General features: G+C 52.6%; 1 protein-coding gene across 2 annotated transcripts in view; it reads left to right on the top strand.

Moving 5' to 3' along the window:
• The first annotated feature begins 1,753 nt into the window (after positions 1 to 1,753).
• CRHR1 (corticotropin releasing hormone receptor 1) overlaps positions 1,754 to 14,551 on the top strand; it is a 47,240-nt gene continuing 34,442 nt past the window's right edge. Inside the window, exon 1 of one of the 2 annotated variants that reach the window (XM_045518962.2) lies at positions 1,754 to 2,112. In XM_045518962.2, the coding sequence (XP_045374918.1) occupies positions 2,080 to 2,112 (33 nt within the window). In that variant the 5' untranslated portion in view covers positions 1,754 to 2,079. The remainder of the gene's footprint in view (positions 2,113 to 14,551) is intronic. The other variant, XM_010958163.3, reaches the window with a different exon arrangement.

Raw genomic sequence — 14,551 nt, forward strand, 5'->3', positions numbered from 1 at the left:
AGACTCAAACTTAGGCTGACTCCAGAACCTGTGCTACACTGGACAACTCTGTATTTAATTTTTGTTGAGAAAAGTGCATTTGGCAATCTGGTTGGTGCATCCGTCTCTTCTGGTATTGGTTGGGGTGAGTCTGTGCCAAGCTCAATATGACCACCTCTGGGACACTAACCAACTGGGGGTTCTTCAAGACTTGGGACTGTGTGCTTCATTTAGAAAGTGCCACCCAATGGCTAAGGCAGAGTGACCAGATGGCTTCCTGGGCACTGCTCCTCCCCACTTCAGAGCCCCAATCCCCGTCAGAGTCCAGCTCAAAAGGCACTTTGAGGTGGGAATCAGGAGGCTGTGGACTAGGCTTACCAGCTATGTAACTTTGGACCGGTCACCACTTCTCTGTGCGCCTCAGTTTCCTCATACGACCTTTTACAGTAACTCCTAAACGAAGAACCAGTTGGACCCATGAATGCACCGGCTTTTGCTCAATGTGATGAGAAGTGGGTGGAGGGAAGGAGGCAGGGGTGCAGCAGGACACAGAATCCAGGGCAGTTAGGTTCAGAGTTTGATTACAACGCCGGCTAACAACCACTCTGGGACCGTGCTCCGCTCGGGGTGCTTCGGTTGGCGCTGCAGGCCGAGGAGGCTCTGTGGGGTAGTCATTTCTTTACCTCCCTTTTCAGCTCCGGCAGGAGGAGGGGAAAGATAGGAGAAGGCAAAAGTTCTGTCCAACTGGAAGGGCTGGAGGGGAGAGTTTAAGGGGCTGGAGGAAGCGGGAGCTGCTTCGCCCAGCAGGGGACGGAATTGGGAACTAGGGAGTCAAGCTGGATAAAGGCGGGGAGGTCTGTCGGAGCGGCTCACCCTACCCTGAGGGCTCTGCCGAGAGGGGGCGCTGTGGCCTCCTCCTCACCAAGCCCGTTGGATTCCTAACTGCTTTCCCCTCAATAGCGCAATGCGTGCTCGGCTTTCCCCTCCACGGGTTTCAGACGCCCGCTAGTTCTGCAGGGCACCGCCATCTCGCCTCGTCTTGGGGATCCCAGGTTCAGCCCCTTGCCGGGACCAAACTGGACGGTCGCTTAGTTTGTAGAATGAATGGATGGATGAACGAACGAATGAATGAATGACAATGAATGAATGAGAAGGGTTCCTTCCGCAGAGCTTTAGAGTCTCTGCGCGCACCTGGCACATCAGTGCAAAAAGCGCGGGGGATCGGGCCCAACATCTCCGCCCTGCTGAAGTAGGGGCGGCGGGGATCTTCTCCTGGCCGGCTTCAGGGCGGGAACTGCCCGAACGCAGTTCCTAGCTTCACCCGGTTAACGTGGCAGCTCTGCTCAATCCGAGCTGCCCTAGTCCCCAGCCTCCAATAGCTGCATTCTTAGAGATTCACATGCCCGCATCAAGTCTCCCCAGACTCCTTTGGACTCTCCAGGCCCCAGCCTGAAATCGGGCTGGAGACGGGAGGCTGGCTCCTCTCCCGCTCCCCCCACCCCCGCCCTACAGTCTCCAGCTTCTCCCCGGGCTGCGGCGGCCGCCAGGACTGCCAGCGCGCCCCGCCGATTGCCGCAAACCCGGGCGCAGGGAAAGGGGGTCAGCGCCGTGAGGGCGCGGGAAGCCGGCCCCAGAAAGGGGAAGGGACAGGGGAGGCGGGGTGGGAGAGGGAGCAGAGGGGCGAGGCCAGGAGGAGGGACCGGAGGGGAAGGGAGGAGAGAAAAGGGGAGGGAAGGGGAGGGAAGGGGACGCCCAAGCGAGGGGGCGGGGAGCCGAGGCTAATAGCGGCGCGGATCTAGGGGGAGGCGGCGGGGGCGAGGCGGGCTCCGCGCGGGCGAGGCGGGCTCCGCGCGGGCGAGAGGCAGCTGCTGGCCGGGCTGAGTCGGGAAACGGCGGCCGGACTTGCCCGGGAAGGAGACGAGAGCCTGCTGGGCCGGGCTGCGGGGCCCGAGAGCGCGGAGCCGGGCACCTCAGCGCCGGGCAGCTACACAGGAGCCCGGCAGCCCACTCCACGCTGCCAGAGCCGGCAACCGCCCGCCGCCCCCTCTGGGATGTCCGAGGAACCCAGGTATCCAGGACGGTGACGGAGCGAGCCCGAGGATGGGACGGCGCCCGCAGCTCCGGCTCGTCAAGGTAAGAGCAAGCCAGTCAGCGTTCGAGCGCGGGCGCCCCCAGCTCCCGGCGCGCGGGGCTTGGTGGGCTGTGGGTGTGATACGCGGAGGGGGTGGGTGTCACCGAGCAGAACTGTGCCGAGGTCCGGGGGCGACCGCGGTTTGAAGGGCGGCCCAACTCCCTCTTCCTGGACCTTTGGAGCAGGCATTCGGCTGTGGGGGGAGAACTCTGAGGGTAGGGGAAAAGAAATCGTTGTGGCGAAGCTGCCGGGATGTTGGCGGAGGAGGGGGTCCGCCCACCCGGCTAACCAGCTCTGCGCGGGGAATCGCTCTTGGCTTTGGGAACCGATGCATTGTTCCTCCTCCCACCCCTCCCGTGTAAACCAGGTTCCCGGGGTAGGAGGCTCTGGAGAGGGGTTTCCCACGGCCCCCAGCACCCTCTCATCTGCTTTCCAACTCTGCACGCCTTCGCCCTGTTCCTGGGCTCTCCTTCCAGCCTCTGCAAGTCCAGGGAGATAAATGTCCCCGGCGCCTTCGAGCCCTGAATCAATATCGCAATCTCTGGGGAGCAAACGGTGCATCCGGCGGTGGTTACCGTTCCTCCGCCGCCACCGGCCCGCCCGCGGGAGCCCAGCGCTCGCTCTCCCAGCCTTTGCACTCACGGGTCCCCGCGCCAGCTCGCTCCTGCCCCGGCTCTGGCGACGCGATTCTGGCGCCCGGAGTTTAGGAAAGTCGCCAGGAAAGCCGCACGTCCAGCGTCTGCTCGCTAAAGTTCGGGGGCGGCGGGGGCTGCCCGTGAGCCCGGGGAAAGATTAGGGGGTCGACAGCCGAGTCCGCCGCTAGTGACAGCCCCCACTTCCCCTTTGCAGAGCGATTCCCAAAACGATTGGGCTGGCGGGGTGTAGGCAAGGAGGCAGCAGAGGGAGGGAGGGGAAGGTGGGCCTCGGCGCCGCCGCGGGGGAATCCGGAGAGGCTCCCGCCTGAGGATCCGGATTCCGCAGGGTCAGTGTGGAACCGCCGGAGCAGACACCAGCTCGACTGGATTCAGAGCATTTAAAAGCGATTACATTCAAAAGAATTGAATGGATTTGGGGGAGGGGAGCGTACTGACTGAATTTCATTTTTCCGTCAGTTATTAAACCAAGTATACGTATATCAATACATAAAGTGGTTTGAATTAAACCACCAAGACTTTAAAACGCACCTGCTGCTAGATCATCAGTTGAGACATTCCCGGTTCTGAGGCTTTCTCCCTTCTCTCCCTTCTCTCCCTTCTCTCCCTCCTCTCCCGAATATTTATAAGTTGTTTATTCAAATAACTGAGGGTTGATCTGATTGAACCCGTATCTTCTTCTCCACTGAAGACTGGGGGTGAACCCAGAGATTATTTTCTGGGTGATCAAGGAGACCCTGGAAGGGAGGAAGAAGAACATCCAGAGAGGCTGGATAAATGGCACTGAATGGGAATATTTTCCAAAAGGCTAGTGGTCTATATTCGCAAACCTTGGTCTAAATCCGCAAATCAGTTAGACGATATTCAACATTTTCAATAAGTTCAAAGGACTGAACCATAGATTTTTTCTTTTGTTTTTGACTTTACATGGAAATAGGCAAATGTTCTTTCTCTGACCTTTCTTAGAATCATGTGCAAATCTCTGCTTAGAATTATGATGCTTTCCTAAAAGAAAAAAATATTTTTTCCTGTTGTTGTGTGTGTGTTTCTCCTACTAGGGGAGTGTGTGTGCCTGTATAGCTACCCTAATGAATTCAGGTGGTGCTCAGTAAATATATACTGAATGAATGAGAGGCAGTGAATGAATGGGCAGTTAAGGCTGATTTCAATTAAATAATTACTTTTACCTTTTATTTATGTAGCACATACAACTTGCTGGGCATTGTTCTACCTGCTTTGCAAATATCAGTTTATTTAGTCCTCATAACAGCCCTGGGAAGTAAGAGTTATTACTGAGGCACAGAGAGGCTAAGTAACTTGTTCACATACAGCCAATGAGTGGTGGAGCGAGAATTTCAAACCCAGGCGCTGTAGTCTAAGGCCTTGTTTTGTTAGCTTTTACCAGAAAATATTTTAAGCCCCTTAAATCTCATCCTAGACCTCTGATAGAGGAGAGTGCAGGTGTTTTTTTCAGTATAAAAGTCAGAATCTAGGGGGGGTTCATCCAAAATCTGGCTCTTTCCTCACCGTGTCAGCCAGTATTGGGAAATGGTCTACTCTGGGTCTTATTGTGAGCCTTGCACTGTCCCGGATACAGAGAACTGGGGCGGGAGGTGGGGGGGAGTGAGAAATGTGTGTGCGTGCATGGGAGGGTGGTTGTGTGTGTGAATGAGGGAAAGATGGGGTGTATGTAAGAGTGTGTGTGGATGCCAAGGAGTTGGGTGAAGCTACCCACCAGCTCCTCACAGGGAGACCCAAGTGTGGCTCAGAAAGGCAGGTCTGAGTGAGTGTGAGAAGTGGAGAAGGCAAGGCCAGGTGGGCTTTAAAGGGAGAGTGAGTTCTGAGGAGGGAGCTGGTTTTATCGCTATTGTGGTCATAAAAGCAGTCTAGCAGTATCACACAAATTTCAAAAACCAAAGGGCAAAATTATTACAATTTCACCCTCCTAACGCAGCTATTGTTACCATTTTTAAAAGAATCCCTGCAGGCATTTTTTGTGTGTGCAAGTGCAGGTTTGGGCACAGCTGTGGCCATCAGGAACACCCTTTCACTGTGCCACAGCCCAAGTCTGTCCCATGTTATTCCTGAGCCTCCAGAGGAAGGTTGTCAACATCTGCATATTCCCTGGGAGTGGTTGTTCTTTGCCACGCCTAGATCCATGCATGTTTGGGCCATTTCCAAACTGCTTCGTTGACAAATCATGTGGTGCCAAGTTTTTGAGGGGAGCATTGGTAAAAGGGAAAATGAAGGCAAAAAAGTGAACCATGGGGGATGGCAAAGTAGGAGAAGAGGGGCTGACAGCCCGGCCAAGCCGTCAGGATGTGATATGCCCAATGCCACGCAGGGGCATGACTTGGGTCCAGCCAGTTCTTAAGGAGGGTGTAGATTTGCGGAAAAGCAGGACCCGACCCAGAGCCAGTGAGAAGGGCTCAAGTAGAAAATCCATTGCTCACCCTCTCTAACATTTGACTCCTCGGAGAGCATCAGCAGACAGTGGGGTTCAGCTGCACAGAAGGAGTTTGGAGGGTCCAAGCTGCCCTTTGGCAGCACATTAAGTGCCCATGATGCTTGCCAAGCCCATGGGCCTGAGCCCCGGCCATGATGTGACCTAGAAGAAAGGGGTTAGGCACAGGGTTGATCATTTTAGCCACTATTGGGATGGAAAGTCCAACAGCCTGGGAGTTAGCAAAACTAATGTCAGTCACAGCTATGCCTTTAATTAGCTGTGTGACTTCAGGTAGGTCACCTTCCCTCTCTGAGCCACAGTTTCTCTGTCTATAAACAGGGATATTGGACTAGAGTCCCTGTTACCATTCACATCTCTGTGAAAGATCTGTTTCTAAAAACAGTCCTTAGGGTCACAACCTCACATGGGAAGTGTGGGATGCAGCAGATTCAATTCCCAGCTCTGTCCCTTCCCAGCTGCGGGACCTCAAGATCTGAAGTACCCTCTCTAAGCTTGGATGTTCCCAGCTATGAAATGGAGGCAATACCTAACTCATAAGGTTGAGGTACAGATGAAATGAGTTAACACATGCAAAGTGCCTGGAACAGCACCTAGCACAGTTTGTTTTCAGAAAAAGCTGAAAGGTGATTGCTCTTCAGAGAAAATAAGATAATGCAGGAAAAACAACTAGGAAAAGCTATTGGACATTCAATTCAATATATAGCATCTTTGCTTCTTTTATCCTTCACCCTGGGCCTAATAATCCATTGCACGTAGTAAGTGATTCACAAACGTTTGCTGACTAGATGGATGATGTCATTGCTTCCTCTAGCTTAGTACTGTATGATTGAAGCGGACCCATTGCTGGTCCCCCAAGATGCAGGCATCATGTCAAAACAGGCTGAGATGCCAAAACCACTCTAGCAGAAAAGCCATCTCTGATGCAGAAAAGATTGGAACTGCCCCTTAAGCCCACTATGGTTATTTTTAAAAAGAAAAGAAAAGAAAGTAACAAACAGCTGATGTAGCACCCCACTGATCTGGAGATTCTGTTGAGGATGGAACCTTGGCTGGTCTGGAGGAAAGCAGGTTGGTAGCAGGTGACCTGGGGCCTTTCTGTTTCCTCCTCTGTGAAAGGAAAGGGTGGGGTGATCTCTCCCAGCTCTGACTCTACCTCACCATTCATGGCATCAACAGAAGGAAGAGTGAGCCCATTTTGGAGCTAAGGCCAAGTTGCGATTTTAGCTGCAGTTTTTTATATTCAATGAATGAATTTGTTAATTACAAATTACTCCTGTCTACTTAGACTCTTGGGGCCCCTGTCAGCAGAGTCCCTTGGAAATAACATCATCAAGTCTTTTTTAAATACTTGTCTTCCGACTTGTCCCTCTTGACCAGATGTCCCTCGCTCCATGCAATGTGGCAGTCAGCATCATCTTGTGCAGGTGGGAACATCAGGTGAAGCAGATGTGGGCTTGAATCCCAACTCTGGTACAAAGTTAGGTTATTACTCTAAATCTCAGTTTCTTCACCTGTAAAAAAAAAATAGTATCTACTTTATAGGATAATCATAATGACTTCATGAGATATCAAGTGTGAAACTAGGCAAAACTGCACATTGTCTGGCACAAAGTAAGTGCTTAACAAATAGTAAATATAGTAATCACTTAATAAATCTTACCAAATTTTATCAGTCCAAGGAAAAACAGCAAAAGGAGGAGTGGTAAGGGAGAGAGAGGTGGAGGAAGGAGTGCTTGGCAACGTAGAATCTCCTCCTGCCCCAGGGTCGTTTACAAAGTCTCTGTGGAGAAGGGATGGGGCCACCTGCCATCAGCCAAGCTCAAAGGTCAAAGGACAGGGGTGCCTGCTGTTGGCTCTTGACCATCTCTGACGTGTGAAAACATTTGACAATTAAAATAGAGACAAATAGGGAGGATAATACAAAGTGATTAACTCACTGATGCCAACAATTATTTTGAAAATAACCAGCTGGATTCTGTTAAGCAACAGATTATTAACCATTTCTCTTCGGAATAATTGGTGTCTGCTTCAACAAAATTAAGAGTCTGGAAGGCAGGTTAGGGAGAACTAAGGAGGAAGACTTGGGGAATATGGATATGCACGTCCTTTTCTGTGACATGAGCGTGTTGAGATGCAGTTCTGGGAGATGGGTCCCATGTATACAGAACCACCGACTCAAATGCTTTAGGTGAATGTGTTCTTTGGCAACCATCCACCCAGGAGCCGTGAAACTGAAGATATTTGTGGGTGCTCTTTCTGCCCTATAAACACAAGCAATATCACCATCCCGCCCCTGGCCCTGCTGGGTCCCAGGGAGCAGCCCCAGCAAGGTGCTTAGAGGTGGGGTTTGTGGGGCACACACCTACCCCCACCACCACCACCACCTATCAATCTGTTCCCATCCTCCAGCCAATCTGGCTGGGAGCCAGGGTGCCTAGGTCAGAGCCCAGGACAGAAACTGGCCAGACTGGTCTAGCTACTTCTGTGCCTGAAGAACCAGGGAGGCAAGGTTTGTTATAGTCTGACAGACTACAATTTGGAGCCCACCTGCCAGTGAGTTTTAAGAGGTAGTAGGGCTAGAGTTGGTGGGAATGTAATTTGGTGCAGCCACTATGGAAAACAGTATGGAGATTCCTTAAAAAACTAAAAATAGAGTTACCATATGATCCAACAATCCCACTTCTAGGCATGTATCTGGAGAAAACTCTAATTCAAAAAAATACGTGCACCTCAATGTTCGTAGCAGCACTATTTACAATAGCCAAGACATGGAAGCAACCTAAATGTCCATCAATAGATGACTGGATAAAGAGGATGTGGTGTGTGTATACACACACACACACACACACACACACACACACACACACACACTGGAATACTACTCAGCCATAAAAAAGGAATGAAGTAATGCCATTTGCAACAACATGGATGGACCTTACCCTAACTGAAGTAAGTAAAAAACAAGTATCATATGCTGTCACTTATATGTGGGATCTAAAAATATAAATGAACTTATTTATAAAACAGAAACATACAGACATAGGAAACAAACTTAGGGTTACCAAAGTAGAAAGGGAGTGGGGAAGAATAAATTAGGAGTTTGTGATTAACAGATAAAAGCTACTATATGTAAAATAGGTAAACAAGGACCTACTGTATAGCACAGGGAACTATATTCAATAGCTTGTAATAACCTATAATGAAAAGAATCTGAAAAATAATATATATATATACGTATATAACTGAATCACTTTGTTGTATATCGGAAACCAACACAGCATTGTAAATAACTATACTTCAAAAAAAAATAGGGCTACTGTGAGGCACAGTGGGAGACTTGGTTGAATCTGTAAGTGCTGAGAGATTAGGCCTTTGAGACAACATATTACTCAGTAACCCTGGCAAGTACATGGAGCCAAAGAGCTGGAGGGCAGGCTGCCCAAGGTGATGGGCTAGGGCAAGAGATGGCTGCGACATTTCCATTTACAGCAGGAGTTCCCCCTTCCCTGCTTTGATCCATGGCCCCCCAGACTCCTGGGGAGAGTATGTGAAGGGCTCGGTGGTTTCCAGAGGTACCAGCCATTCCTGGATCAGCCCCACCACTGTGCAGGCGGGGCTGGGTGGGATAGGGAAGGAGGCCCAGGGATGAGGGGCTGGGCTCTGCAAGCTGGAGAAGGAAACCAGGTCCAGGAGGAGTCCAGCTACCCTGGGGAAGGGTCGAAGGAAAAACCCCTGGCTGTCTAAGGAGCAGAAAGCCCCCCTGCACTGGGGACCCCCCAGCCCACTGTCAGAAGCAAAGGGCCAGCTGGGTGCCCAAGGGCTGGCTCAGGGCAGACGATTTTATTTTTATATAAGATTTGGGGGAAAAGAAAACGATTTGGACACACAGACAGACAGAGAAAAACTAAAGTGATGCAGAGATGGAGACCACCGGATAAAGCTGGCATGAGAGAGAGATCAGGACAGAAAAGCCTGGAGGAAAGAGGAGAGAGGAGGGAGGGAAGGGGAGGGAGAGAAGGAGGAAGGGAGAGAGAAAGAGGTGATAGCAAGATAAAAGGCCTGTGTGTCTTTTTTGGTCATTCTTGCTTTGTACTTCCTCCTTAGCAGCCAAGAGAATGCATGCCTTGGTTACTGAAGTCAGAGATGGCATTTACCGGAAACACCCTCTCTCCATTTCTTACAAGAATTACCAGCACCCTCCCTAACTTGCTGCTCGCAGCCTTCCTCAGACATCAGGGTCAGGAGAGCCCCAGAGAGCAGGGATGCTTTGAGGCACGCTGTGTGGAGGCTGCAGACACGTGCCCACGAGAAGGAGCTCCCCCAAGTCCCAGGCCTGCCAGGCTCCCCCTCACTGAGTCCAGAAGGAACAAAGCCTGTTGCCTCTGTGGTTCTAACTGGCCCCTAGTGTGCAGTCTGTCTCTTTCTTTCACACACACACACACACACACATATGCTGGTATCCTCAGGGAGTCCTTTGCAGTATTTATAATAGCATTCCCTTAAGAGGCTACTGCACAGTCAAACTGGTGAGACAGGTGTGCAGTACCCACCTACCCAGGGACAGGGCTGGAGGACTGACTCCCAGAGGAGCAGCTAGGCCCCTGGGACTGTAGGGTCAGCAGTGGGAGTGGATGGCAGTTTGGACAGCCTCCATGGCCACACCCCAGGCCACACAAAACAACGCGCCTGGCTAGGAGCCTCGGAGGCTGACCCTTGGAGGGACGCCTGCATCCTGGGCTTGGTCTGAGGCCCTGCCTGTCCCCCTCCTCTTGCCTTTTCCCTCCACTCTGCTTAGCTTCTCTGGCCAGATGAGCCATGCTCCGAGCTGCCTCTGTGCCAGGGTCCACATGCGTGACCCCATTGAGTCCTCTTGTCCCACACTAGGGGTGAAAGAACCAGATGCTCCCCACATCTCTGCATTCTCTCTTTGGCCCTCTGCCCCATTCCTCTGTTCTACCACCACGCACAGAATACTCATTTCTGCAGGCTGCCTGCCTTTGGCCAAGCTGTTCCTCCTGGGGCTTCTGTCCCCCAGTCTCTCTGCATCAATCCTGTCTAACATGTCCACCAAATTCTTCCTGAACCATCCTGACCCTCTCCTCCAGGAAGCCCTCCAGTCTAAGTCCATCTCTCACCAGTTGTTCCTTTGCTTGCTCTGCGTCCCTTCATGTGAGCCTCTAGCTCTCCAACAACAGGACCCTCCAGCTCTTTGGGGCATCCCTCCACAGGATGTTCAAAGCATTTACTAACCAGACCCCACACGGACCCCTGGTCACTTGCATCTAACCTGAGACCTTGTCCCACCATAGATTCTGAGCTCTGCCTGGGCCAGGAGGATTTCCTTAAAAATAAAAGCGAAAACAAAAACAAAAGGCTGCAACCCCAGCACCTAGTCTGGTACGCTAAGCCCAGTAGGCACACAATAGATGCTGAATTCAACGGAGGGCATCTCCCTGCTCCCGCTCCCCGCTGAACGTTTATCTATGCGCATGGAGGTGCCATGGCGACAGGAGACACGAAAATGACAAGCTAGACAGATAGTTTCCCCGGCTCTGCGTGTGGATGTGTGACTCAATGGCTTATCAAGTGCTACGCTGTTGGTGCCACTTAGTAACATTCAGCAATTCCTGCCCCATGTTCCATGCCTGGTCCCCATAGCACCGGGGCGTTTGTCCACGTCTAAAAGCAAGAACAGCATTTTGTTTCATGAGGGGCAGGGCTGGTGGGAGATGTTGCAAGAGGGAGGTTTGGAGTTGGGCTGAGGACAGAGGTGCAAGAACCTTCTCAGAACCTGGGTCTTCAGAGAGTAAGTCCAGGGCACTTTGATCCCCATGCAGGAGCTGGGGAGGAGACTTGGTGGCAGCCTGGGGATCCCTCCCCACTGCTGCCCTAGTTCCGCTGGTTACAAGGCAGGAATAGGCAGATGAGGAGGAAATGGGCAGAGGACTCCAGTGGAAGGAATGGGCCAATTCTTGGCTCCCTCCATGGGCTCCTGTCTCTCAGTCCACATCCCTACCCTCTAGCTCCCTATGGGCGAGGATGGGGCAGCTTTTGGTGTCTTTCTCTCTGGATTGCTGGGCTGCAATGGCCTCACCATAAACACTGCTGCCAGGCTGTCGAACTCTGGCCCCACACAGTAGCACATGTGCACCCCTGAGCAGCAGAGCATCCCCAAGGAAGGAGCACTGTCCCTGAAGCTGAGGATGCAGGAGGCGTGGAATTGGAACCAGCTCTGCCACTTTCTGGCTAGGTGACCTTGGGCAAGTCACACAACCTCTAGAGAGGTTGGTCCTCCTCTGGACCATGAGGGAGAATAAAGGAGGAAATGCCTGTGTTGCAGCGGGCCTGTCCTCTCCCAAAGCTCCATGAGTGGGACCTGCTGCTTTCCCTGGTGAGGTTCCTCCTCCAGTCTCTGCTGTGTCCCCCACTCCTCCCCTTGATGCTGAGCCTAACCATTACCCCAGACCCTCCTCCTCCATGGGGCCCTCCCAGATAAGCCAGCCATCGTGCGCTCTCCTCTGGCTGAAGCAGAGCTTCTCACACTAAGTGGAAGAGCCATGTGGGTTTCTCCAGTCCGTGGCAGACTGGCACATGGTGTTGCACACGATGACTGTGCAGGCTGCACCACACAACTCTCCTGGAGGGTTAGAAAACATCTGAGCCGGTCTAGACCCCGCTCAGCGAGATGTCTATTAACAATGTGTGTGGTTGTCACGGCAAAGACAGCTTCACATCAACATTTCCACATGCTTACTCTCTGCAGCGCCGCACCAGTCCCCACCACCCTTGGGGTAGCACTGCTCTAAAGCTCTCCTCTGAGGCTCAGATTCACCGTCTGGAATCCCTGCTTCATTTTTCAGGGGGGTCTGGCTGCTGGCCAGGACCTGCACCTGCGCGCCTCCTGCTGTAAGACCCAGCACTGTAGCGGCTCTTTCTGACTGCACAGGCCGGCTGACTGAAGCAGGAAGAACTGTGTCCAGGAGGGGCAGAAACCTTCTATGTATTCAAAGGCCTTACCACCTGGCAGATTCTGGGTGGGCTCCTTCTCCATCCTCGTTCTCACTCATTAACCTGCACCTTGTCACCGAGGTCAGGGGAAGGAAGACTCATAACATTCAGCGGTAACTGAGCTCTGGTGAGATAAGGAAAGCCCCACGTCGGTTGGCCCCTGTCCTTGGGCACATCCCAGTTAAGCGATCTCCAGGAGCCAGCTCTGCCTCCCACCTCCGAGGTGGCAGCAGGCTGGCCGGACCCGGCTCACTGGCTCTGGGAGAAAACTGCCGGCTACACCCATGGGTGGCCCCCTTCCTGCTTCATCTGCATCTCCCATGAACACAACCCAGGAGGAGGCCCAGAGCAGCTGAACAGGCAGCGCCAGGACAGCAGTAAGGAAAGGGCCTCCGGCCTCCCCAGCCGGCCAGGAGGGGGCACTCCCACCAGTCTCCTGCCTTCAGGCTGAGGCTAGGAGGTGGGGGAATGACTGGTCCAAGGCCATAGAGTGAGATCAGGGTCTCTTCCTGGCCTGTGGTCTCCTCCCTCTCATCCTCCGCTCTTTCCAGGTTTCCTACTATCCCCAACCCCCCGCCACCAGCTTCCTTTCTCACTCCTGCTTCCACAGTGGGCTGGCCGGTGAGTGTTTTCAGAGCTGTGAGGGAGATGCAGAAACCTCCAGTCCCGGGTTTCCCATGCCTGGCACCACTGTGCTGGGGGCCAGGAACTCCTCATTGTAGGCTGTCCTGTGTGCCTGAGGGTGTTAAGCAGCATCTCTGGCCTCGAGTCACGAAATGCCGGTAACACCTCCCAGTTGCGGCAACCAAAAGTGTCTCCAGACATTGCCTTGTGTCCCGTGGGGGAAAAATTGCCCCTAGTTCGGAACCACTGGGCTAGGTCAGTTGCCCTCAACTCTGATGACACTTCAGAGTCACTTGGAGAGCATTAAGAAATAGAGAGACACCTGAGTTTCCCTTCAGGCCTACTGAACCCGAATCTCTGAGGTGAAGCCTGAGAAACAGAATTTTCTGTCTCTTGGATGTCAGGTACTGTTCTGAAATTTCTGCTTTCGTCTAAATCACTTCTTTTACAACAAAGGAAACAGTTAGGCCCATTGCCTATCTGGTGGACAATTATATAGTTATCCCTAATCTCTGCCATGCTCAGTGGGATTTGGTGGTCCAGAAGCCCCCTTTAAACCACCTCTCGTGGCTTTGGAAGGTAGTCGCTTCTCCAGGAAAAACTGCCTTAAAACCTTTAGCGGTTTTCTAACGGAACCTAATTTCCAGTTATCAGATGATTTCACTCTGCCTTCCCGGCCCTCTTCACATGCCTTTTAACATGCAGCTTCTTAAAGGACATCCCTTTTCTGCTGACACTGAAATCCCCCTCACTTTACACTTGTCAGAGAGCGGGCTAAGTGAGAGCACAGCTGATAGTGGCACCTGCGTGGCTGGTGTCTCCGTGCTGTCCCCAACACCTCAGCTCTGTCTCCCAGAGCAGCAGATGCTTCTCCACCCCCTCGGGGCTGGGTTCCCAGTGTCGGGAATCGCTCACAGCTGCCAGGGGCAGTGGCTTACCTCCTCTACAGGAACCAAACTCTGCCCTTCCTGAGTCCCCCACTGACAGGGCCCCACTGGTGCCTACCCCCCAGTTCCCACTGCCAGCTCGTGGGGAAACAGGCTGTAGCCTGGAGCTAGAGGTCAAGAGGCAAAGGAAACCTGTGTCTCCCCTTTTGGAGGGTCTGTGCTGGGTAGGGGTTAGGAAGGGAGGCAAGAGAGGCAGGGATGCAGGCTGACCTGCCCAGGGCTATAATCCCGGCATTGGAACGTCTGTATGAGGGGTAGACGGCAAAGGCTACACTTCTTGGAGCGGAGAAGGTTTCAATGAGAAAAATCACAGGATCTGGCCCTGTGCAAGTCTTCAGTAAAAGCTGGAATTTAGAGGAAGGAAGAAAGGAAAGAAGGAAAGGACAGATGGAAGGAGGGAGGAAGAAAGGAAAAAGAAAAGAAGGGAAGGGAAAGGAAAGGAAGGGGAAGGGGAAGAAGGTATAGGCGAGGGAAGACTGAGAGAGGTGGAGAGCTTAAGACCAGGAGAGAGAGGAAATCGGAGGGAGGCAGGGAGGCCGAGAAGGTATGAGCTATGAGAAAGAATGAGTGAATCAAGACTGAATCATATCAAAAGAGGGAGGGAATGAATGTGTGAGAAACAGAAAAGGATGGGGGGGTCAGCGGTGCTCCAGGGCACTGCCCACCCCCACCTCGCCTCCCCGTGCTCAGCAAATCTGCATCAGCAACAGTGATGCAAACTCTACTTTTGCAGGTGGCTGCT

The sequence above is a fragment of the Camelus bactrianus genome, chromosome 16 (assembly GCF_048773025.1).
Source record: "Camelus bactrianus isolate YW-2024 breed Bactrian camel chromosome 16, ASM4877302v1, whole genome shotgun sequence".
NCBI lineage: Eukaryota > Metazoa > Chordata > Mammalia > Artiodactyla > Camelidae > Camelus > Camelus bactrianus.